This window comes from Phoxinus phoxinus (genome assembly GCF_949152265.1).
Source record: "Phoxinus phoxinus genome assembly, chromosome: 6".
NCBI classification, from domain to species: Eukaryota; Metazoa; Chordata; class Actinopteri; order Cypriniformes; family Leuciscidae; genus Phoxinus; species Phoxinus phoxinus.
Window position 1 is genome coordinate 40,092,778 of NC_136881.1, and position 25,963 is coordinate 40,118,740.

General features: G+C 37.5%; 1 protein-coding gene across 2 annotated transcripts in view; it reads left to right on the top strand.

The window, feature by feature from the left end:
* Nucleotides 1-25,963, top strand: part of LOC306999668 (adhesion G protein-coupled receptor E3-like) — an 87,192-nt gene that overhangs the window by 12,964 nt on the left and 48,265 nt on the right. For both annotated transcript variants that reach the window (XM_079614544.1, XM_079614543.1), the window contains exons 5-10: nucleotides 204-573; nucleotides 655-711; nucleotides 7,596-7,964; nucleotides 8,046-8,102; nucleotides 22,954-22,977; nucleotides 23,597-23,628. In XM_079614544.1, coding sequence (XP_079470670.1) covers nucleotides 441-573; nucleotides 655-711; nucleotides 7,596-7,964; nucleotides 8,046-8,102; nucleotides 22,954-22,977; nucleotides 23,597-23,628 — 672 coding nt within the window. In that variant the 5' untranslated portion in view covers nucleotides 204-440. The remainder of the gene's footprint in view (nucleotides 1-203; nucleotides 574-654; nucleotides 712-7,595; nucleotides 7,965-8,045; nucleotides 8,103-22,953; nucleotides 22,978-23,596; nucleotides 23,629-25,963) is intronic.

Consider the following 25,963-nt stretch of genomic DNA (forward strand, 5'->3'; position numbering starts at 1 on the left):
TAAGATGCATTGATGTTTAAAAAATCCTATAAATGCATTTGAAAAAATATTGTGGATCGAAATGAATCGTTTCGAATTAGCAAAAGAAGAAGAAGAAAGTAATGTCTAAAGCTGCACTTTTGGATACATTTTGTAATAAAATATGGTTTTCAGAAACTTGTTAATTTCTTAATATATTTTCATAACAGTTAATCTCTCTGCAGACCCCTGCTACAACTACACTGTGCTGAACGATACATGGAGATCCATCAGTAATACACATCCCTCATCCTACATGTGTGACACGTCTGTCTCCTGGAGCGGCTGGTATCGTCTCTTCATTAACAACACTAGCGCTCATATCCCAGACACATGTGTTGCTCTGTCCAGCTGTGGCTCTAATATCGCACTGTGGATACGCGGTGGACACCCAACAGTAACAGAAGGAGTCGTCACTCGAGATGTCTGCGGTCACTGGAACAATTACTGCTGCTTTTACGGGTCTTTTCCCATTAAAGTCAAAGCCTGTCCAGATAATTATTATGTCTATGAGCTGGTCAGTCCAACTAACCTGCAATCTTGCATACTGTGCAGGTAATAATATTCACATGAGCTCTTTCTACACATTCATGATATTTGTGTTTCTGTTCATTAATCATTCATCCACACTTTCAGACACTGGCAGCATTAACACCAGCTCTACAACTGTCACACCAGTGACCATCTCAACTGGTAATGTAACACACTGTGTCTCTATTGGCTTATTTTCTCATTCATCTCTCATTCATCCCTCATTCATCCCTCATTCATCTCTCATTCATCCCTCATTCATCTCTCATTCATCCCTCATTCATCCTCATTCATCTCTCATTCATCTCTCATTCATCCCTCATTCATCTCTCATTCATCTCTCATTCATCTCTCATTCATCTCTCATTCATCTCTCATTCATCTCTCATTCATCCCTCATTCATCTCTCATTCATCTCTCATTCATCCCTCATTCATCCCTCATTCATCCCTCATTCATCTCTCATTCATCCCTCATTCATCTCTCATTCATCTCTCATTCATCTCTTATTCATCTCTCATTCATCCCTCATTCATCTCTCATTCATCTCTCATTCATCTCTCATCATCCCTCATTCATCTCTCATTCATCCCTCATTCAACCCTCATTCATCTCTCATTCATCCCTCATTCATCCCTCATTCATCTCTCATTCATCTCTCATTCATCTCTCATTCATCTCTCATTCATCCCTCATTCATCTCTCATTCATCCCACATTCATCTCTCCTTCATCCCTCATTCATCCCTCATTCATCTCTGATTCATCTCTCATTCATCTCTCACTCATCTCTCATTCATCCCTCATTCATCTCTCATTCATCCCTCATTCATCTCTCATTCATCCCTCATTCATCCCTCATTCATCTCTGATTCATCTCTCATTCATCTCTCACTCATCTCTCATTCATCCTCATTCATCTCTCATTCATCTCTCATTCATCCCTCATTCATCCCTCATTCATCTCTCATTCATCTCTCATTCATCCCTCATTTCATCTCATTCATCCCTCATTCATCTCTCATTCATCTCTCATTCATCCCTCATTCATCTCTCATTCATCTCTCATTCATCCCTCATTCATCCCTCATTCATCCCTCATTCATCTCTCATTCATCCCTCATTCATCTCTCATTCATCCCTCATTCATCCCTCATTCATCTCTCATTCATCCCTCATTCATCTCTCATTCATCTCTCATTCATCCTCATTCATCTCTGATTCATCTCTCATTCATCCCTCATTCATCCCTCATTCATCTCTCATTCATCTCTCATTCATCTCTCATTCATCTCTGATTCATCTCTCATTCATCCTCATTCATCTCTCATTCATCCCTCATTCATCTCTCATTCATCCCTCATTCATCCTCATTCATCTCTCATTCATCTCTCATTCATCCCTCATTCATCCCTCATTCATCTCTCATTCATCCTCATTCATCCCTCATTCATCTCACATTCATCCTCATATCATCCCTCATTCATCTCTCATTCATCCCTCATTCATCCCTCATTCATCCCTCATTCATCTCTCATTCATCTCTCATTCATCCCTCATTCATCCCTCATTCATCTCTCATTCATCTCTCAATCATCCCTCATTCATCTCACATTCATCCCTCATTCAACTCACATTCATCTCTCATTCATCCTCATTCATCCCTCATTCATCTCTCATTCATCCTCATTCATCCCTCATCATCTCTCATTCATCCCTCATTCATCTCTCATTCATCCCTCATTCATCTCTCATTCATCTCTCATTCATCCCTCATTCATCCCTCATTCATCTCTCATTCATCCCTCATTCATCCCTCATTCATCCCTCATTCAATCTCTCATTCATCTCTCATTCATCCCTCATTCATCCCTCATTCATCTCTCATTCATCTCTCATTCATCCCTCATTCATCTCTCATTCATCCCTCATTCATCTCTCATTCATCTCTCATTCATCCCTCATTCATCCCTCATTCATCTCTCATTCATCCCTCATTCATCCCTCATTCATCTCTCATTCATCTCTCATTCATCTCTCATTCATCCCTCATTCATCCCTCATTCATCTCTCATTCATCTCTCATTCATCCCTCATTCATCTCTCATTCATCCCTCATTCATCCCTCATTCATCTCTCATTCATCTCTCCTTCATCCCTCATTCATCTCTCATTCATCCCTCATTCATCTCTCATTCATCTCTCATTCATCCCTCATTCATCTCTCATTCATCTCTCATTCATCCCTCATTCATCTCTCATTCATCCCTCATTCATCTCTCATTCATCTCTCATTCATCCCTCATTCATCCCTCAATCATCTCTCATTCATCGCTCATTCATCTCTCATTCATCCCTCATTCATCCCTCATTCATCTCTCATTCATCTCTCATTCATCCCTCATTCATCTCTCATTCATCTCTCATTCATCTCTCATTCATCTCTCATTCATCTCTCATTCATCCCTCATTCATCCCTCATTCATCCCTCATTCATCCCTCATTCATCTCTCATTCATCTCTCATTCATCCCTCATTCATCTCTCATTCATCTCTCATTCATCTCTCATTCATCTCTCATTCATCCCTCATTCATCCCTCAATCATCTCTCATTCATCGCTCATTCATCTCTCATTCATCCCTCATTCATCCCTCATTCATCTCTCATTCATCCCTCATTCATCCCTCATTCATCCCTCATTCATCCCTCAATTCATCCCTCATTCATCCCTCATTCATCTCTCCTTCATCCCTCATTCATCTCTGATTCATCTCTGATTCATCTCTCATTCATCTCTCATTCATCTCTCATTCATCCCTCATTCATCTCTCATTCATCCCTCATTCATCTCTCCTTCATCCCTCATTCATCCCTCATTCATCTCTGATTCATCTCTCATTCATCTCTGATTCATCTCTCATTCATCTCTCATTCATCTCTGATTCATCTCTCATTCATCTCTCATTCATCCCTCATTCATCTCTCATTCATCCCTCATTCATCTCTCATTCATCCCTCATTCATCTCTGATTCATCTCTCATTCATCCCTCATTCATCTCTGATTCATCTCTCATTCATCTCTCATTCATCCCTCATTCATCTCTCATTCATCCCTCATTCATCTCTCCTTCATCCCTCATTCATCCCTCATTCATCTCTGATTCATCTCTCATTCATCCCTCATTCATCTCTCATTCATCCCTCATTCATCTCTCATTCATCTCTCATTCATCTCTCATTCATCTCTCATTCATCTCTCCTTCATCCCTCATTCATCCCTCATTCATCTCTGATTCATCTCTCATTCATCTCTCATTCATCCCTCATTCATCTCTCATTCATCTCTCATTCATCCCTCATTCATCCTCATTCATCCCTCATTCATCCCTCATTCATCTCTCATTCATCCCTCATTCATCTCTCCTTCATCCCTCATTCATCTCTGATTCATCCCTCATTCATCCCTCATTCATCTCTCATTCATCCCTCATTCATCCCTCATTCATCCCTCATTCATCTCTCATTCATCTCTCATTCATCCCTCATTCATCTCTCATTCATCCCTCATTCATCTCTCATTCATCTCTCATTCATCCCTCATTCATCTCTCATTCATCCCTCATTCATCCCTCATTCATCTCTCATTCATCTCTCATTTATCCCTCATTCATCCCTCATTCATCCCTCAATTCATCCCTCATTCATCCCTCATTCATCCCTCATTCATACCCTCAATTCATCCCTCATTCATCCCTCATTCATCTCTCATTCATCCCTCATTCATCCCTCATTCATCTCTCATTCATCTCTCATTCATCTCTCATTCATCCCTCATTCATCCCTCATTCATCCCTCATTCATCTCTCATCATCCCTCATTGTGAGACTATAACTTTGGTGTATATATGATGTGTTTTCATGAACATACACTCAAAAAAATAAATTGTTGAATGAACATGATTTAATCGTATCACCCATTATGCATCTAAGCAAGATTTGAATATTTTATTTGAACACAATATTGGTTTGTAAATTGAACATGATTGTAATATGTCAATGCAACTTGTTTGCAACTAATTGAATCAACATGTTTGTATTGTGTTAGACTAATCAAATGTATTCTCATTCACTCAAAGCACAGGAAAGCAGAATCACCAAAGGAGAAAATCTAATTTTTAAGTCACCATTATGGAGAGGAGTGTGTGTTTTAGTTGGGCTCTTCACCCTTAAATTATTAACTTTAAGTTTTGTTTGGCTGCTGTACATAAGTTATGACAGCCAGATGAACAAATAGGAACGGTGATCTGATGGTGTTGGTTGTGTATTAACCTGTTAGCCTTCAGCGCCACTTTTGAAAAATCCCCAGAAATAGCATACCCAACCTAAAAAAGATTCAATTAATTGACCCTTTGTCCTAAAAGCTCAAGTACGGTCTCATTTGAAAGCTGACACCTGGCACTTTATTGGAAATGTAGAATGAATTATTGTCATAATGAAAAAAAAATTATGAATAGCTTCAAAGTTGTGTAAGTTATTAGAAATTTATTTTTATGAAACATCTTCATGAAAATTAAATTGAAGTTGGCCCGTCAGCACTCTAGAAATGCACTCCAGCTAAAGACACATGTCTGATCATGTTATATTTAAAATTTGAAGGTGATAAGTCTAAAACTCTGTTTTTTGTTAAATGTTTTTCAAGATCATCTCAAATGACTTTATTTTGAATTGACTCTAAAATGCAAACTTGTGTTTATTGTCATCTATTAGCATCTATTCAGTCTATTGTCTCTATTGTTTTGTGGTGCAAACGAGCCCCATTCAGTGTCAGTCTCTCCTGCACACATTTACACCTTTCCAGCCGGCTTATGGCCCTAAATATTCTTTTCCTTTGTCTCCATTATAATCGCTAACGACTGGCTAATCACGGTGTTTCACCCCCTAATTTCTTTCATAATCTTCACTTCACATTTGAAACTGTATCAAATGCCTTTCGTAAATAAAGAAATATTTCAGTAAGCATTCCGATTTAGAAAAAAAATCATAAAAAATAACAGCTAGATGGCAGGTGCAACTAGAGAGCTAGCTAGCATGTTAGCTTAGCACACCATCAATACACGACAATTTATGAGATTAAAACCCTTTTTGTGCTCCAAACTTACTTTATAGTGCAAGTCGAGTGTTTTAAATAATCTTCTATGAGCTTATTTGGCTTCAGAAAAGAAAATCAGACAGAAAATATATGATTTGATATTATTCTGCACTATTGTAAAGTCTATACCGATTAGCATTACATTATACATATAATCTATTATTATAAAAATACCTGACATGGCTCGAAGAACACAGGTAAATCAAATATCATTGCAATCATGTTTATTGTCTTCAAAACATCTTTATCTGCATGTTATAGCGATCTCTGAAAGCTAACGTTAGCTGTGTTTATGTCAGTGACGTCCTGGAAGGTCACAGGTTATTTCTTCTTCGTGAGCTTTCATATTTGGAAAAAACTGTGCAAATGGCGCCCTCAGCCTGCTGTATGGATTGAAAACACAGTACATCAGAGTATCCAGCGCTCTTTATGTATACATCGACGCATTTGGATATAAATTCAATAAATATTATTCCTGTCTATAGAAATATGATGTAAACATATGATAATATATCAATATTTCTCCAAATCTGCACATTTTTGAGCCAAAAGCCCTGAGGAACGTTGTTTTGTCACGCGTTCTCAAGACAACAGCACCGGAGTTTTTTTCTGAATGGAGCAGCTGACGCTCATAATTCATATTAAAGGTATCGACTCATTTTTTCATTACATAAATCCTGACACAAATTAAGACATAACTGTCACTATAAGTTTCTCAGAATACAATAGTGGTCAAATACTGAAACGTGAGACTTATATATTTTTAATGATGTATAGTTTGTCAAGGTAATAACATTAAATCTGATAGTAACTTTGAACTATTAAAAAAAAAAAACGCTTCAGAGCGTCCTCGCTCTGGTGAAGGTTAACAGGTTAACATAACCATTACTTCACAATCATTTAACCTGAATCACTGAACTCATATGGAGTCCAATTTATGAGTTAGGTTTAATTTATTAATTTTAGCTGCATAATATGTTTAGCCTTATCAATGAAATTAAACAATCAAATCAATAAAAATAAAAAATATATATACACTTTTTTTTTGGGGCACTCACAGACATCAAGATTTAACGTATGAATCTCAGCAATGGTGAGAAACAGATCACCTCTGATCATAAGCTCATTATTTATTCATGCAGCAATGCATGATGGGGAGCTATGAATGAGTTTTGATTGGTGCAACACAGAATGCACTGCAACATGCTTTATAAATGTCACCATGGTTGAGATACATACACTGATTCTTGATGTCTGTGTGTGCCCAAAAAAGAAATGTGTATATATATATTTAATTTTTATTGATTTGATTGTTTTAATTTCATTGAAAAGGCTAAACCTATTATGCAGCTAAAATTAATAAAATAAACCTAACTCATAAATTGGACTCTATATGAGTTCAGTGATTCAGGTTAAATGATTGTGAAATAATGTTTATTTTAATACACAACCAATACCATCAGATCACCATTCCTATTTGTTCATCTGGCTGTTATAACTTATGTACAGCAGCCAAACAAAACTTAATTAATAATATAAGGGTGAAGAGCCCAACTAAAACACACACTGATCTCCATAATGGTGACTTAAAAATTTGATTTTCTCCTTTGGTGATTCTGCTTTCCTGTGCTTTGAGTGAATGAGAATACATTTGATTAGTCTAACACAATACAAACATGTTGATTCAATTAGTTGCAAAGAAGTTGCATTGACATATTACAATCATGTTCAATTTACAAACCAATATTGTGTTCAAATAAAATATTCAAATCTTGCTTAGATGCATAATGGGTGATACGATTAAATCATGTTCATTCAACAATTTATTTTTTTGAGTGTATTTATATTTAGACCATGACTTCACATTGGTGTTTTCATAAGTTAATCTCTCTGCAGACCCCTGCTACAACTACACTGTGCTGAACGATACATGGAGATCCATCAGTAATACACATCCCTCATCCTACATGTGTGACACGTCTGTCTCCTGGAGCGGCTGGTATCGTCTCTTCATTAACAACACTAGCGCTCATATCCCAGACACATGTGTTGCTGTGTTCAGCTGTGGCTCTAATATCGCACTGTGGATACGCGGTGGACACCCAACAGTATCAGAAGGAGTCGTCACTCGAGATGTCTGCAGTTATGCTGGGAGTTACTGCTGCTTTTACGGGTCTTTTCCCATTAAAGTCAAAGCCTGTCTAGACAATTATTATGTCTATGAGCTGGTCAGTCCAACTCAGTGTTATTTTGCATACTGTGCAGGTAATAATATTCACATGAGCTCTTTCTACACATTCATGATATTTGTGTCTCTGTTCATTAATCATTCATCCACACTTTCAGACACTGGCAGCATTAACACCAGCTCTACAACTGTCACACCAGTGACCATCTCAACTGGTAATGTAACACACTGTGTTGGCTTATTTTCTGAATGTTTTCAGGGCTGCATTTCCCAAAATCATTAGAAGCCTAAGATTGTAGAACAACTGACACAATCTCTGATCAACTTCTGCTTATGATACGTTTAGGAAATGCCGCTCTGTACCATTGGATAGATGTGTGCTTATCAATATTTACTCTACCAGAAAAAAAAGAAAAAAAAAGGAGTCATCACTCGAGATGTCTGCGGTCACTGGGTCAATTACTGCTGCTATTACGGGTCTTTTCCTATTAAAGTCAAAGCCTGTCTAGGCACTTATTATGTCTATGAGCTGGTTAGTCCAACTCTCTGTGATTCAGGATACTGTGCAGGTACATTTCTACACATTTGTGATATTTGTGTCTCCATGTCGGTCTATATTTAAAGGGGTCATGACATGGTTTTTTTTATTTTATTATTATGTTCCCTTAGGTACAATTATAGTATTACTATAGTTTTTTTTACAAAAAACTTTTAAAATGTAGTGATTTATGACCGTTTCCCTGTTTCTCATCCTCTGATTCACACAGTCTGTTTTGGGGGTGTTTCCCTTTTAATAGTTCAGTGTTAACGCCCACTGCTATGATTGGCTAACGTCAGTGCCTATGCATCAATTATTAACGCCCCCAGCCAGAACGTTTGCGGATTCGGCGCAACTGTTTAATAGCGGGTGATGCATGCGAAGCGATGGCTCTTGCAATGATAAAACCTTATTATGTTTGAGCCGGAATCAGAGGAAAATGAACCATCACCACAACAACGAAGACTGGATCAGCCCGTGTCCACGTGGAAAGTGAAACTATTTTGAAATAATAAAAAAAAATTAACCCGAGACACTTGAAAACGGATTAGTGTTGCATAATTATCCTATAGCATTATTTAACTAATTCCAATGAAATGATAGGGTGTACCACGGACAAAAATGCACAGGCCATCTTAGAAGATGCAGCATTGATAAAGGCAACATTTTTAATTTTCTATCGCATGTAGGCCTACTAGAAAGGCGACATATTTTCAAGATTCTCTTATACAAATGTGTTTATATTAGCCATGGTAAAAAGTAAGTTTGCGTCGTCGTTATTGAGCGCAGAATAGTCGGCACGGACTTATCTTTGAGCAACAGTTTTCTGGCAAAGCCAAGCATCATATTGGGATTTTTTCCTCAAAACAGTCATCCTTCAAATGTATAGAACACTGCCGTGACTGGGACGTCCGCAAAAAATTAAGTGCATCCATTTTTCCCTGACGACTGGATCTTTCAGCGTATTTAAAAAGTAGTTTAAAGTTCTAAATACATTACTTACAGTTTGCGTCGTCGATGTTGAGCCCAGAATAGTCGGCACGGACTTATCTTTGAGCAACAGTTTTCTGGCAAAGCTCAAAACAGTTTGTTCTCAAAACAGTCATCCTTCAAATGTATAGAACAAACGCTTAAACTAACACTGCCGTGACTGAGACGTCCGCAAAAAAATAAAGTACATCCATTTTTCCCTGACGACTGGATCTTTCGCAGCGTATTCAAAGATGTTGTTTGTCCACAGCCAGGAACAGCACATCTGCGGCATCGTCATTTCCCTGCAGACCCACTCGCTGTCCGTCGACTGAACACTTGTGAGGCGCGCGGGCGCGACAACGATACGAAATGAGCGTAGTTGTCTTGCGCTTAAAGCGTAGCTGTCTTGCGCTTAAAGCGTAGCAGAAGACGTTTATAATGGGGAGGAAGTCTTAAGCTATGAAACTTGCAGGACGTTTTAATGGTACAAAGACCTCTTATATACCAAAAGATCAAGGCAAATTTGGTTTCTCATGTCATGACCCCTTTAAAGAAGAATGTGTCTGTGTTCTGATTGTTTCCGGAATATCTGCATTGGTTTCTATGGCAATGACATTGCGTTGGTAAGCATACGCCAAATACAACAACAGCAACATGCAGGGGTTTGCAATACAGATGTTGTCTTATTTAAGTTTTACAACATGGAAATGTGTAGCCGATTAGCTGGATTGTGTGTCGCCTGTGGCAGAGGCAGAACCGGAGATTTAGATTTTTTGCTGTTCACATAATAATTCTGATAATTCTGATCGGATTTCAATCGGATATGCACAAATATCGGATTTGGACTGACAGTCTGAACGTAGCCTTAGAAACGCTTTGAACATCATCAAAAGTCAGAGGAGAAAAGCCCCATCCCGCATGTTGACGGGATGGGAGACATGTTTGTTACGGTGGAAAACAGGGCTGGTTTCTAACTGTGTTTTTGAGACTGTCTTTGGTTCACTGCAGTTTGAAAATACTCAGCAATGGTGTTGACCTGGTTTGTCTTAAAACATATTAAACTACCACATAGACACAGTCATAGAAACACTGTTAACTTGATTTTCACCATATTTCATAGACACTCATAATGAATTTGTTGTAACACAAATAAAGTAAACTTTAATATCTCAGTTTATTAGTGTTGGGAACGTTACTTTAAAAAAAGTAATTAGTTATAGTTACTCACTACTTGTTCCAAAAAGTAACTGAGTTAGTAACTGAATTACTCTATAATAAAAGTAACTAGTTACCAGGAAAAGTAACTATTTGCGTTACTGTTAAAAAAAAAGTTGCTATAATCCAAAGAATTTGGATTTTTGTGAGCAGTTTTCACAAGTCGGTTGAAATGAGTAGAACAGACGGGTGTTTGTACATAACTTTCAATATTTATTGCACGTCGACAGACAGCAAGAGGTTTATCCTGCACTTTCAAGTATTATCTTTGTAAGAAAAATAAACAGTTACACCATATAAAGTGCATTTAACTCTAGCAAATTAAATCAAACTCTCTCAACCCGAGACAACTGGTCAAGAAAACAAAAACCTGGCGAACTAGCACCTGTGGTGGAGGTATCAGTGTTTTTTGCCACTAGCTTTGTAGATGCGTGTGTCAATGTGAGATGCTTCATTAAATTAGAGTTGCTTACAACGGATGTCGACAAAGTCTTCGCTCCTGGACATAATGTACACATTACATGTACGTTCTTGCCTTTAACCACAATGAATGTGAAGTAGTGCTTATATCTACACCAACTTTTCATCGGATTGCTCCTGACTCGCCATCTCTGCTGCTCCGTCAAATCTGTTTAGCGGTTGTGTGGCGTCTGGCGCGTGTGCTGGCATGTGTGTAAAAACATTGGCTCTGATTGGCTACCATGAAACATGACTCTGCCTTAGCCAATTATAATCGCTTGCATCGTTATTAACCCACCTCCTCACTAGCTGTGAGCCAGGGGTGCGTTCGGAATTCGGATTACACAGTTTATTCAATCAACAATATAACGCACCGCATTTAACGTCCAGTAACGTTAACGGCGTTGTAACGACGGGAAAAGTAATTACCCAGTCAACACGGTGATCTCACAGTGATCTCATCATGTGGTCACAACGTGAGCAATGTGAGTTCACAGTGAGCTAAAAGTGTAACCTCACAGCGCACTCACTGTGTGCTCATGGCCGCAATATGAGCTCATCCCAGCTAGAAATGTTATTGTTCTATGAATGTTTTGAGAGCATTATATTATGTTATGGTTATTTTTGTTACCAGAATGTTCTCCTAAAAAGTAGGATAACAGTCTCTAAAAACATTTAAAAAATGTTTAGTGATTACATTGATAGAACATTATCCCCTAACATTATTATAAGGGTTTAGCGGGAAGTTTCCCAGCAGACACAGGACTGATCCTCTTAAAAGAGGTTTAGATGTTGAAGTTGGTTTGAAAGTAGTTGTTTGGTTTGGTCACCATTATGGAGGTCAGTGTTTGCTTTAGTTGGGCTCTTTGGCCTTGAATATTTGATGTTAGTTTTTCTTTGGCTGTTGTGTGTGTCAAAGAAAGAGAAAATGTGAAGTATATACACAGCAAGAACTGTGTTCACAGCAAACACTCCAGTGTTAAATTAACACTCCTGGGAGTTTATATGAGTCCACACTCAAGAGTGTAAAGTGTTAAAATATGAGTGTTTAATGAACACTCAAGAATGTTAAAGTTAATGAGATAATTAAGTTAATAATTGAGTGATGATTGAGTATTAGTGATGAACACCTGATGATAAAAAGCAGAATCACAGAAAGAGAAAATCACAAATTGTAAGCCACCATTATGGAGATCAGTGTTTGCTTTAGTTGGCCTCTTGACCCTTATATTGTTTACTTAAAATGTTGTGTGCCTGCTGTTATTATAACAGACAGATGAACAAAGAAAAAAAGTGATCTATTGGTTATGACAATCATAATTTCTGATTTAGATGTATGTTGTTTATTACAGCATAACTGTGATTCTACATAAATATCCAGAATTTTTGATAAATAAATACGGAATAATTTATTTTAAAGTTGTTTTGAAAAAAAAAACTGTTTATTTTAGGCACACACAGACATGAAGATTCAGTCTATGCATCTCAACAATGGTGATGAGCAAAATCTTCAATTAGGAAAAGGAAATTACTTCGACAAATCAGATCATAATTTATTAATTCCGCAATGCATGATGGGAGCCATTAATGAGTTGATTGGTGGCAGCCACTGCAACATGCTTTATTCTTGTCACCATTGTTCAGATTCACAGGCTGATTATTGATGTCTATGTTTCTGATCAGAACAACTATTATTGGATTATATTAAAAATACTGATAATCATATTATTTAGAAACACAGAGCTGCTGTAATAACAAGTTAAACCAAACTACCTAAACATTTCAGATCACAATATGATTATACCAAAACATAACCGAGACCATCAGATCACAATTTCTCTTTGTCCGTACATTTTTAGCTGGGATGAGCTCATATTGTGACCATAATATGAGCACACAGTGAGTGCACAGTGCGGTTACCCTTTTAACTCACTGTGACCTCACATTGTGATCATATGGAGAGATCACTGTGAGATCAAAGTGTTGACTGGGTAGTTAGATTACCCCGTTACTGAAAAAAATAACGTTGTTACCTAACGCCGTTATTTTAAACGCCGTTATTCCAAACACTGCAGTTTATTAGTAAAAACTCAGGAAATATGTGAAATAACTCTATATCTGTTAAAAAGTTTAATGAAGATTTCTGTAAAAGTCTTTTGTACTTTAGAGTGCAAATCAGAATATTTTACAATAATTGCAGTTTTTGAATGGCAGCATTGCTGACAGACATTTGACTGTTTTTCATGGGTTTTTTTTTTAGGAGTTTGATCGTAATAATTCAGGAGATAGCTGTAAAATAACTGTTTTTCTGTAAAACATTTAAGGAACATTTCTGTAAAAGTTTTTGGCACTTTATTTAAATTAGGATATTTTACTTTGTTTTTACGGGTTTTGTTTGGCAGCCGTAGCTGACAGTCATTGACCGTTTTTTTATATATTTTTTTGGTAACACTTTACAATAAGGTTCATTAGTTAACATTAGTTAACTACATTAGTTAACGTTAACTAATAATGAACTGCACTTATACAGCATTTATTAATCTTTGTTAATGTTAACTTCAACATTTACTAATACTTTATTAAAATCTTGTCAACATGAGTTAATGCACTGTGAACTAACATGAACAAACAATGAACATCTTTATTCATATTAACTAACATTAACAAAGATTAATAAATACTGTAACAAATGTATTGCTCATTGTTAGTTCATGTTCGTTAATACATTAACTAATGTTTAATAAATGAACCTTATTGTAAAGTGTTACCATTTTTTTTTTTACAGTGTAAATTAAGGAACGCACTTTATGGAAAAGAGCGGGGGTGTCGAGACGTGTTCTCAAAAGTTGAACTTTTAACTTGAACAAGGCGTTTTAAAAAATGGAGCGAGAAAAAAGCAGGAGAAAAGAGATGCAATAACGCCAAAGACTCTTGTTTAATGCATCCATCTCTATGTTTAGATCTAAAACAAAATGTTCTCTTTATTTTTTTTCATCACCAGGCAAAATGATGTCCAAAACACGTCTTTTTAACGTCTTTGTCACAAAAGTCGGACGTTGATAAGACGTCCACTGAGGAGCCAGAATGAAAGTTTTTATGACGTCTTTTTTTGACGTGTTCTGCACGTCCGATTTAGACGTTCATCGAACCTTCGTACAAGATTAAAAACTAGTTCAAATGTGGACATTGTGGACATATTATCAACCTCATTTATGGTCTCATTTAGACATAATTGGTCTCATTCATGAAACACGAGCAGAACAAAATTTTTGTGTAAATCGTGTGTAAAGTGGTTCTGGCGTAAATCTTCGGATTCATTAAAATGTTCGTATTTTCCAAATGTTAGTTGGTACGAAAGAAATCTACACCTACTCTCAGCCACGCGTAAATATGCGTTTAACATCCGAACGTTTTGCTCATTAATAAGGCTGCATTTTAATTCACCTTAATCGGGTACATATTTACACAGCATTTTGAAAAAATATGATATATAGTAATTACATTCGGTTTTTCTTTTTACTTTTATTATGAGAGCCAGTGATAGCATCTGCAAACCGAACACTTTAATCAAATAATTAATTGCTTTCAATAGGGCTGGGCTATATTTTTTCGAAGTGAACTAATTCGTTTTTTGCAGTCGAGCTTCATGTCGAACCATTTTCTTTTCACTTCTGGGACTGTTCGATTAACAGATGAAACTCCAGTAACTGCGTCTGTAATATCTGCCAAGCTTCCTTTTTTTTTAGGACCTGATACACCTATGTACGCTTGAAAATAAAATGTGGCGTTTTGAATGAACTTCTGATAATAAAATATTATCTGATAATGAGAAATTTTTCTTTTTCATTCGCTTTTAAGAAGACATGTTGAAATCCTTCGTTTGGTGTCATAATATGATGCCCATATATGGTTGTCAGTTGGATTTAATTGGGCGGGGTTTATGGTAATTGAGAATGAGCGTGCACGGGCGTCCCATTTACGACTGATTGGAATTCATTAACACAAACACACATTTCACTATCACATCTGACGTTTACAAAATATTTGTGAATCAGGAGAAGAGTTTTCGGGAAGGTCTCTTTACGCGCAAATCACTCACATATTTACTCATATATTTACGAATGTTTCATGAATGAGACCCAATCACTTTGACTATTGCTGTCAGATGATCTTAGTGAGAATTAACAGAGGTTTAGATGTTGATATTTAGTTTGAAGTGTCACCATTGTGGTGATCAGTGTTTGCTTTAGCTGGGCTCTTGGACCCCTTTCATTTTACTTTAGCTTTTTCTTCGGCTGCGGTAACTGTGGGTTTGAAACACAATTGTTGTTCCAGAGAAAGTCAAAAATCAGAAAGACTGAGTGTCATCAGCTTAATGTTAATAATGATGAAATCATCACTAAACAAGCATCCAAATTAGGGGTGCACCTGCCGATCGACTGTCCTGCACAGTTCATCTCCAACCCTGATTAAACACACCTGAAGCAACAAATTAAGGCAGGTGTGTTTGATTGGAGATGAACTGTGCAGGAGCAGGATTGGGCACCCCTGATCTAAATTAGCCTGGCGCTGCATTGCACCGGGTGTGAGATATGACCCCTTGTCTGTTATCTTCTGAACTATTCTGAGATGTGTCAAAAGTTTTCCAATATGATCGTTGTTGAAGAGGAGCTTAGTATGATCACCGTTTGCTAATGCGTGCGCTGTACCTGTGCGTACAATTGACTCCTCCACCATTAAAACCACATTTCCAACATTTATTACTCCCCTTTTTTAGGTTTTTAATGACTTCTTTCTTTTAATGAAAGTGACCCTGAGAGTAAAAAAACAGGAAAATCATTAGGAAATCCTTGGCGGGCGCCGGTGCTAAGCACATGTGTCGGGCTACAGCCTCAGTAAGCCTCGGTCCAGCGCCACCACTGATTGTTGGTGAAAATAATCTATTAATAACAAATAACCACGTTTGGTCAGTGTTGAGATTAGTGAATCATTACTTTTTTATGCTGAAAATTAAATCACCTGATCATCTTTGTTTCTTGTTTTCTTTTGCAACAAATTATGTTTTGATAAACAATTCCCCCTGAATCAGACTAAAATTCTGTAATTATTTTGAACATTAAAATGAATGAATGATATCTGCAATACAATCTTGTTGGTTCTGTTCTGTTTACCCTAAAAGGGGTTATGCTGCTCTTATTCATGCTAGGCATTCATGCTAGGATGCGCAGGGAGTTCTTGCCAAGAACAGAACCACACCGCCAATCCAAACTGTTTGCTATAATTGTCCATCATATAGTGGTCCTGACTGAACTCAGTTTATTCTCTATAAGAACTTCTGTAGACGTCTGACAGAAATAAAGTCAGTCTGGTTAGTAATAAGTGAAGCTGGTAATGTCAAGTCAAGTCAAGTCACCTTTATTTATATAGCGCTTTTTACAATACAGATTGTATCAAAGCAGCTTCACAGTGATAACATGAAAATAATACAAAAAACAATTCCATCATCGTCCACCTTTAAGGCAGATCTATAATATTGTTGAATATTAAATGTCCCCAACTAAGCAAGCCAGAAGGTAAGGCAACAGCGGCAAGGAACCAAAACTCCATCAGGTGACAGAATGGAGAAAAAAACCTTGGGAGAACCCAGGCTCAGTCGGGGGCCAGTTCTCCTCTGGCCAATGAGTGAACAGTGTATGAAGTTCAGAATGAATCAGAGTATTTGTCCAGTTCCGGTTGGTTGAAGTCGGAGTGGAGAGGAGGAGAGACCGGTTGACACTTCAGGTCAGCGGCGTCGTCGTGTCCTGGTGCTGGTCCTTCATCAGATCTGGATACGGCCTGGTTCCGGTGGACAGCGGTAAACCTCGGGATAGACAGAGAGACTAATATTAGCGTAGACGCCATCCTTCTTATGATGTACCAAGTACATCAGGATTACGGGAAGTGTTCCCGGTCCCGGCTGTTCTAAACTATGCAGCCTAATTATATAAGTCTATAATGTGTTATGTGTATGCTAGGCCGAAGAGATGTGTTTTTAGTCTAGATTTGAACTGACAGAGTGTGTCTGCTTCCCGGACGATGTTAGGAAGACTGTTCCAAAGTTTTGGTGCTAAATAGGAAAAGGATCTACCGCCAGCAGTCGATTTTGATATTCTAGGTATTACTAACTGGCCGGAATTTTGAGATCGCAGTAGACGTGAAGGACTATAATGCGTTAAGAGCTCGCTCAAGTACTGCGGAGCTAAACCATTTAGTGCTTTGTAAGTGATCAGCAATATTTTAAAATTTATACGATGTTTAATAGGCAGCCAATGCAGTGTTGACAGAACGGGGCTAATATGGTCATACTTCCTGGTTCTGGTAAGAACTCGAGCTGCTGCGTTTTGAACTAGCTGTAGTTTGTTTATTAAGCGTGCAGGGCAACCACCCAGTAGAGCATTACAATAATCTAGCCTTGAGGTCATAAACGCATGAACTAATTGTTCTGCATTATTCATTGAGAGCATATGACGTAATTTAGATATATTTTTAAGATGGAAGAAAGCGGTTTTACAGATACTAGACACATGATTTTCAAATGAAAGATTGGTATCAAAGAGCACACCCACACAGCAAAAACTCCAGTGTTCACAGCAAACACTCCAGTGTTAAATTAACACTCCTGGGAGTTTATATGAGTCCACACTCAAGAGTGTAAAGTGTTAAAATATGAGTGTTAAATGAACACTCAAGAGTGTTAAAGTTAATAAGATAATTAAGTGATTAATTGAGTGATGATTGAGCATTAGTGATGAACACCTGATGATAACAAGCAGAATCACTGAAGGAGAAAATCTCAAATTGTAAGCCACCATTATGGAGATCAGTGTGTGTTTTAGTTGGGCTCTTGACCCTTATATTATTTTCTTTAAATTCTGTGTGCCTGCTGTTATTAATTTATAACAGACAGATGAACAAAGAAAAAAAGTGATCTATTGGCTATGTTATGACAATCATAATATGAACTTGATTACTGAACCCTTATTTCTGATTAAAATTTGTGTTTATTACAGCATAACTGTGATTCTACATAAATATCCAGCATTTTTGATAAATAAATATTGAAGAATTTATTTTAAAATTGATTTGAAAAAAAAAATCTTCATTTTAGCCACACACAGACATCAAGATTCAGTCTATGCATCTCAACAATGGTGACAAGCAAAATATTCAATTAGGAAAATGAAATTACTTCATATAATTTGTTCATTCCGCAATGCATGATGGGAGCCATTAATGAGTTGATTGGTGGCAGCCGCTGCAACATGCTTTATTCTTGTCACCATTGTTGAGATTCACAGGCTGATTATTGATGTCTGTGTTTCTAAATAACGTATTTAAAAGTCTCTTGATCAGAACAATGTTTATTAAATATTTTGGATTATATTAAAAATACTGAAAATCATACGGTTTAGTATCAGAGAGCTGCTTTATAAACAAGTTAAACCAAACTATATAAATAAGTTTTGTTTATTTCAGATCACAATATGATTGTCATAATATGACCAACACCATCAGATCACATTTTCTCTTTGTTCATCTGACTGTTATTAATCAGAAAACGCAGACAACCAAAATCCAAAGTTAATGATGTAAGGGTCAAGAGCCCAACTAAAACACACACTGATCTCCATAATGGTGACTTGCAATTTGTGATTTTCTCCTTCAGTGATTCTGCTTGTTATCATCAGGTGTCTTTAATAATGCTCAATCATCACTTAATTAATAACTTAATTATCTCATTAACTTTAACACTCTTGAGTGTTCATTTAACACTCATATTTTAACACTTTACACTCTTGAGTGCGGACTCATATACACTCCCAGGAGTGTTAATTTAACACTGGAGTTTTTGCTGTGCAGGTTCCTAACCGACGACGAAGACTTAACAGAGCAGCCATCAAGTGTTAGACAGTACTCTAGGTTATTACGTGTGGAAGTTTTTTGTCCAATAATTAGAATCTCTGTTTTTTCTGAATTTAGTAGTAGGAAATTACAAGTCATCCAATTTTTTATATCAGCTATGCATTCCGTTAATTTTGTGAATTGGTAGGTTTCGTTAGGTTTTGAAGAAATATACAGCTGAGTATCGTCGGCATAACAGTGAAAGCTAATTCCATGTTTCCTAATGATATCTCCTAATGGTAGCATATACAGAGTGAACAGCAGCGGTCCTAGTACTGAGCCTTGTGGTACGCCATACTGAACTTGTGATTGATAAGACATCTCTTCATTTACTGCTACAAACTGATAACGGTCAGATAAGTATGATTTAAACCATACTAGTGCAATTCACCTTTGGCTAAGCCCCGCCCCCCTTAGTTACTGTTGCTACCTCCGACAACTTCATCTGGGCTCTGGTTTGGTATCAACATGGCTTATGCTGTGACGGCTCTTCAAAATGAAATTTTATCAAACTTTTATAAAGCAGCAAATAAAGTGTTCGATAGAAGTAGGCAAAAGTGGCCGCAGTGTGCGTTTGAAGGCTTTATTCAAGACAAACGGTGAAACGCAAGCAACAACAAGGCATCCAAATAGAGGCAAAAGCATAACGGTCACAGTCAAAAAATGAACCACCGCATATCCTAATTGAGACGGAGGCTGTGACTAACAATATCAGGAGAAACACTGTTCATGCAAAGCTGGGTAGGTCTCTATTCACTTCTATAATCGTTATTATTTACAAAGCAAACGGACTACGCGAGTATAAAGTTGTAACGTTATTTATTAGCAGCGTGTGCTAGCGTATCAACAATTAGGGCAGAGAACCGAAATCATGACCTAAACCAGCATAAAACTGTCTAACTACACTGTTAACCCTTACTGTAGAAAAAGCCCAAATTCTTACAATATTATACCATTTTCCATTAAAACAGTAATATACAGGAATATACCGACAGGAATATACTGTGAATTAACAGCGCTCAAAGTCGACACTCAGAGGCTGTTTTCCTAATCACACCCTATACCCTCATTCACTATTCCCTACACTAGTTCACTAATATAGTCCACTTGAATGAAAAGAAGTGAGTGAATTGAGACACTGATGATCACCTGATAAGCAGAATCACTGAAGGACAGAGAAACAAGAACAGAAAAAAGAGAAACACAAGAACTACAACTGACTTCCAGCCACACTGAGTGTGAAACCAGTTTAACATTATTTATTTCAAGTTATTGTTGAGAATGAACAGGGATTTAGTTAATAATAAAGTTTGTTGTCACCATGATGGAGATCAGTATTTGCTTTATTTGGTCTCTTGTACCTTGACACAAAAACTTTGTTCATTCATCTCTCTCTGGCTGATGTAACAGTGAGTTTATAAAGCTCATTTGCTACAGCAAGAAAAAGTCAAGGGGAAGTTAATCAAGTGTTGTTGGATTTTTGAAGATGTCATAATCATTCATGAATTTTTGCTTTTTTTTATGTAAGCTTTGAATTTATGGATTTAATACCATATATCTTGTCATATGCAACATGAAATCAAGCAATATTTCTTTAATCAGGTTAAATGAAGAATTTTGAAATCATATAGTGCATTAAAATTGTATACACTCCTGCTTGACAATGGCACATACAGACATCAACAATCAGCGTATGAATCTCAACAATGGTGATGATCAAAAGTTTAATATAACAATGCATGCTGGGTACCAGGATAGTATAAAACTCCCAGCATGCTCTGCTGCATGCATAATAATTAAAAAAAAAATATTCCCACCATTGTTGAGATGCATGTTCTAATTTGTGATATCTCTGTGTTTCTACAAGACTGTGTAGCTCTTTTCTTTTTGGTTATGCATGTGTTAAAAATAAATTCATCATTGCTGTTGTTTCACAGTGGTGGTAACGTAACACTTTTAATTAACAATTAAACTCTGAATGAGTGAGAATTAACTCCTTAGTGACTGGCTATATCTTGATTTTGTCATGATAGTGAATATAACCGCAATCATTTACAAACTGTGTGTGTGCAGAAGTGTGACTTGCAAAAAACTCAGCTCAAGTAGCAAGAGAATAATTAATGTGTTGGCATCAGCAAGCTAACTAAAGCAAACACTGATCTCTATAATGGTAACTTCAAATCAAACATTTTCAATTAAACATCTCAATAACTACTTCTGTAGATGTATGACAGAAATAAAGTCATACTGGTTAATAATACGTTGAATGATGTGTTATGGCTGGAAGTCAGTTGTAGTTCTTGTGTTTCTCTATTTTCTTCAGTGATTCTGCTTGTTAACAGCAGGTGTTCATCACTAATGCTCAACAATCACTTACATATTCACTTAATTATCTCACTGCAACACTGCGTCAATGTTACTTTTTACTCTTTGTAGTGTGGATTTTCCTGTGGGGTTGAAAGGGTTAACGGTGTAAGATAAAAAGACACACCCACGAAGAGTATTTAAACAGTAGTAAACTGTAAGTTATAAAACAGGTTCATACTGGCAACACTGTTGCCAGTAGTTTACTGTAAAATGTAGTTTTTCGGGTCACCATTGTGCTGAAGAGTAGAGCCTGTGCTTCAGTCCAGCAGAATATCTAAAAACATTGATGATATGCTGCATGTTGCTTTATTTAACAGGCGGTGATTGCTGGTCAAGTGGAAATCTTTTTTTGTACTTAAGTTTTTTTAGTGGTGTATAATGAAAGTTCTTTACTCTTTTCTGACATTATTAATGCATTACACATTTTAGTTAATACATTTAAATGACAGTTGGTCAATTTAAGGCAGTCGGTTTCTGCAAGTGAAATTAGTTTTAACTCGAGTTTTAATTTAGTGCATTTTACAGTAACAAACTGTATATTACAGTAAAATACTGTAGATTACAGTAAAGAACTGTACAATTAACAGTAAATTACTGGCAACAGTGTTGCCAGTATTTTACTGTAAAAAAACCCGGTAAGGTCTAACAGTGTAGTATAACTTCACAGTAAGGTTAAAAGCTAAATGTATCTTAGAGCACAAAAGTGTGCTTGTTGATCCTTGAGGGGTTTCGCTGACTGAGGACGTCCACACAGTTTAATCCAAAGACGACACTTGTCAGTATTTAACTTCGGTTTTGGGAAGGGGAAAAAACGGACACCCCCCTCCAACCTCTCTGGGAAACGCGTATCTGTGTTACAAATGCCCCAGGCACAACGTTTAACCATATTTTTTATAAAACGACGACGTAATAGCCTGCCGAGACCAAAAATATGAGCCTCCTGCGTTGAAGTCAATGGAGCGCCGTGAAAAAGTGTCGGAGCCTCTGTGGGAGCTCGTTCTTGGCTGCGCTGTGATTGGTCAATCTACATTCTAGGGCGTGGCTTAGCCAAAGGCGAATTCCACTAATGCCAACATAATGTTCGAGTCTATTTAAAAGGATGTTGTGGTCAATGGTGTCAAATGCAGCACTAAGATCAAGTAATACTAATAGAGAGATACAACCACGATCGGATGATAAGAGCAAATCATTTGTGACTCTAACGAGAGCTGTCTCGGTACTATGGTACGGTCTAAATCCGGACTGAAAATCCTCGCAGATATCATTTCTTTCAAGAAAGGAACACAGTTGTGAGGATACTGCTTTTTCTAATATCTTTGACAGAAATGGCAGATTAGAGATCGGCCTGTAATTGACTAGTTTTGTAGGATCAAGTTGCTGTTTTTTAACAAGCGGTTTAATCATAGCTAGCTTAAAGGTTTTTGGTACGTATCCTAGAGACAAAGATGAATTAATGATATTAAGAAGAGGATCTATGACATCTGGAAGCATCTCTTCTGTAATGCTGTTTGTGGAGTTGTTTAATCCTCCTCTGCATTTGTAAATGTATTAATATTCATCTCTTTTGTTTTCAGTCACACCAGAGACGACCACAGCTGGTAATGTAGTCTGATGTTTCATATGTTGGAGTGTGTTTTGGCTGAAGATTGGTGTGTGAATGTGTCTCTAGATATATAAAAGAGTGTGTGAAATGTAAATTTGCAGAACATTGCATATATATTTTTTTATAACATTAAATTAATGTCTGCACACAAGATACTGCATATTAAGAATGAAAGAGTTTTTTTTTTTTTTTTTTTTTTACTTAGACGATAGATTAAGATGTTATGTCCATATATGAAGAAAAAATTGAATTCCACAGGCATTCCCACATATGGTGTTGAATGGTCAATTATGGTTGCATCCATAATTTTATTTTTGATCATTGCTTTCTTTAATTCTGACTACTTCTAATCTATTAATATTGTTTAGCACAGTGATTTCTATGGTTTTATGTGCTGGTAACATGAGTTCTGCTTCTAATGGAGCAACATCATAACGGCTTAAAGTGAGACACTGACTTCCACTCGATCTGGACTCAGTTCAAAATGAATAAAACAATATAAATGGATAGGACTTTATGAGATTATTTTCTAAAGTTTTGTCTGACCCTTCTGAATTATCATTCGCAGCTGTTGTATTTTATTATTGTCTTAATGCTGGTTTCTGTCATTGCAGTTATTAATATAACGCTGGAGGAAGGATGCACCGTAAGTTGAGTTTCTGAGATTAAAGTTTTAGGGCCCTATTTTAACAATATTAACACATGGTCTAAAGCGCACAGCAGTGTGTGTCTGAATCCAATTTTGCTAGTTTAACGACGGGATAAATGGTCGGTGCGCACGGTGCTAGTCTAAAAGAGTTGTCCCTATTCTCTTAATGAGTAGTGTGTGTGTTTTGGGCGTAACATGCAACAAACCAACCGCGGTCTCATTTCCCATTATCTTTAAAGGTCAGTTGCGCTCGCGCTGATTCGCTATTTACATGGAAGTGGAAAGTCTGAACTTTTCTCTAGCGAGGAAACGGATCTGTTCGTGTCCCATAAGAAAGTTTACCATGATAAAGTATAGTACTTACCATGGTATACCAGAGTAGTACCATGGTACCTTACAATTAGCCATGGTACATACTATAGCCGCAATTCCAACCCAGGAACTTTCCCCAGGAACTAGGAACTTTGGGCTGGTACTCGGTGTGTTTACACCGCACGAAACAGGGTCTAAATGAACTTCCGGGTAAATATTTCCCCCTCGGAAAGTCCCTGCTGGCGAGGTAGTACTTTTTCAAAGTTCAGGAACTTTAGCGGGTGGGACTTGTGCGCTGAACATGCTGATTGGTTGTGTTCAAGCCGCATTTTGATTGGATGACTCCACGCATCATTCTATTTTAACCTGCATTTTTAAAAATCTATTGCGGTTCATGGCTTCATGCAGTAAGGCTGTGTGTCCACTGAAGCGTTTTTTCACGCGGCTGGCGTTTTTTCAATTATTTTCAATGGGAACGCCACGTTTTTAGAACGCCAGGAGCGTAACGAGGCGCTGAGCGAGTATTTAACACTCAAGCGTTGAGCGCTCTGCGTTTTTTACAGGTTCAGGCTTTATTAAGCGTATTTGCGGAAGAGAAAATTTTCTGCGCGTTCGTCCCAGCCATCTCACGGTCAATGTCCGCAATAGCTAATAACATACGCTGATTTTATATCTAACGTTAGCATTACGAGCTTTCTGAACACGCTTTAGTATCAGTGCTCGTCTCTTTTCTGCCGTTTTGTTAATTTCCTCGTTAGTAAACCAATACATCACAAACAACTGCAGTACAGTTTGAATCTCCTCCATACTTATTATAAATTCGGCGCTTAAAACTTTACTGTCCGTCGCAGACTGGCAGGAGCAGTCGAGCGAAGTTTACATAATCTTCCCGGTACTTTAGGCCGCGGTGTAAACGCAGAAAGCAACCGGTCTGGGGCAAAAAAAGTTCCTGGGACAAATTGTTCCGGGTAATTGCGGTGGAAACACGTGTTGTGGCAAAAATTCATCAAACAAACATCACTGCGTAAGGGAGACTCAGAGTCAAATTATAAAATAGAAGTATTTATTCTTGCAAGAATAGGAGCAGTCTAATACACAGCTGTTACCCTGTGCAGAAGATTGACACACCCCCAGACAGACTGAACCAGCTTTTATCTCCTAGGTCTTCCATTCAGTAATTTTCCATAGACAAGGAAGCCATAACACTAGTTTAGATTCGTCACTAAGCCCCCCCCTGCATCAAATGGCCTTCTGACATCTAGGTCAGAGGTCCTTGTTCGTCTGTTCTCTGGAGTGTCTCTCCCTTCTGCCTTCCCAGGTACATAAACAGAATCTTCTCACACTAACAAGTGAGAGTCACACATGTGACATTCTTTGAATCATCTATATTTTACTAAAGATCAATGAATATCATAAAATAGCCACTACACACGGCTTATATAGTACCTCAGATATTACCATGGTACCATGGTTCATTGCATGGTACTGTAGATGTTACTGTGGTACATGATTGTGAAATATGATAATGTCAAAACACAACCAACACCATCAGATCACCTTTTCTATTTGTTCATTTGGCTGTTATAACTCATGTACAGTAGCCAAACAAAACTTAAAGTTAATAATTTAAGGGTCTGCTTATCCGACTGCCTTAAATTGACCAACTGTCATTTAAATGTATTAACTAACATTTATAATGCATTATAAATGGTCCTCAGTCGAAAAAAGGTGGCTTGCCTACTTCAGGTTGGTGGAGAGTTCCTGCCTCAAGTGGAGGAGTTTAAGTATCTTGGGGTTTTGTTCACGAGTGAGGGAAGGATGGAACGGGAGATTGACAGACGGATCGGTGCAGCTTCTGCAGTAATGCGGTCGATGTACCGGTCTGTCGTGGTGAAGAAAGAGCTGAGCTGCAAGGCGAAGCTCTCGATTTACCGGTCAATCTACGTTCCTACTCTCACCTATGGTCATGACCGAAAGGACAAGATCCTGGATAGAGGCGGCCGAAATGAGCTTTCTCCGC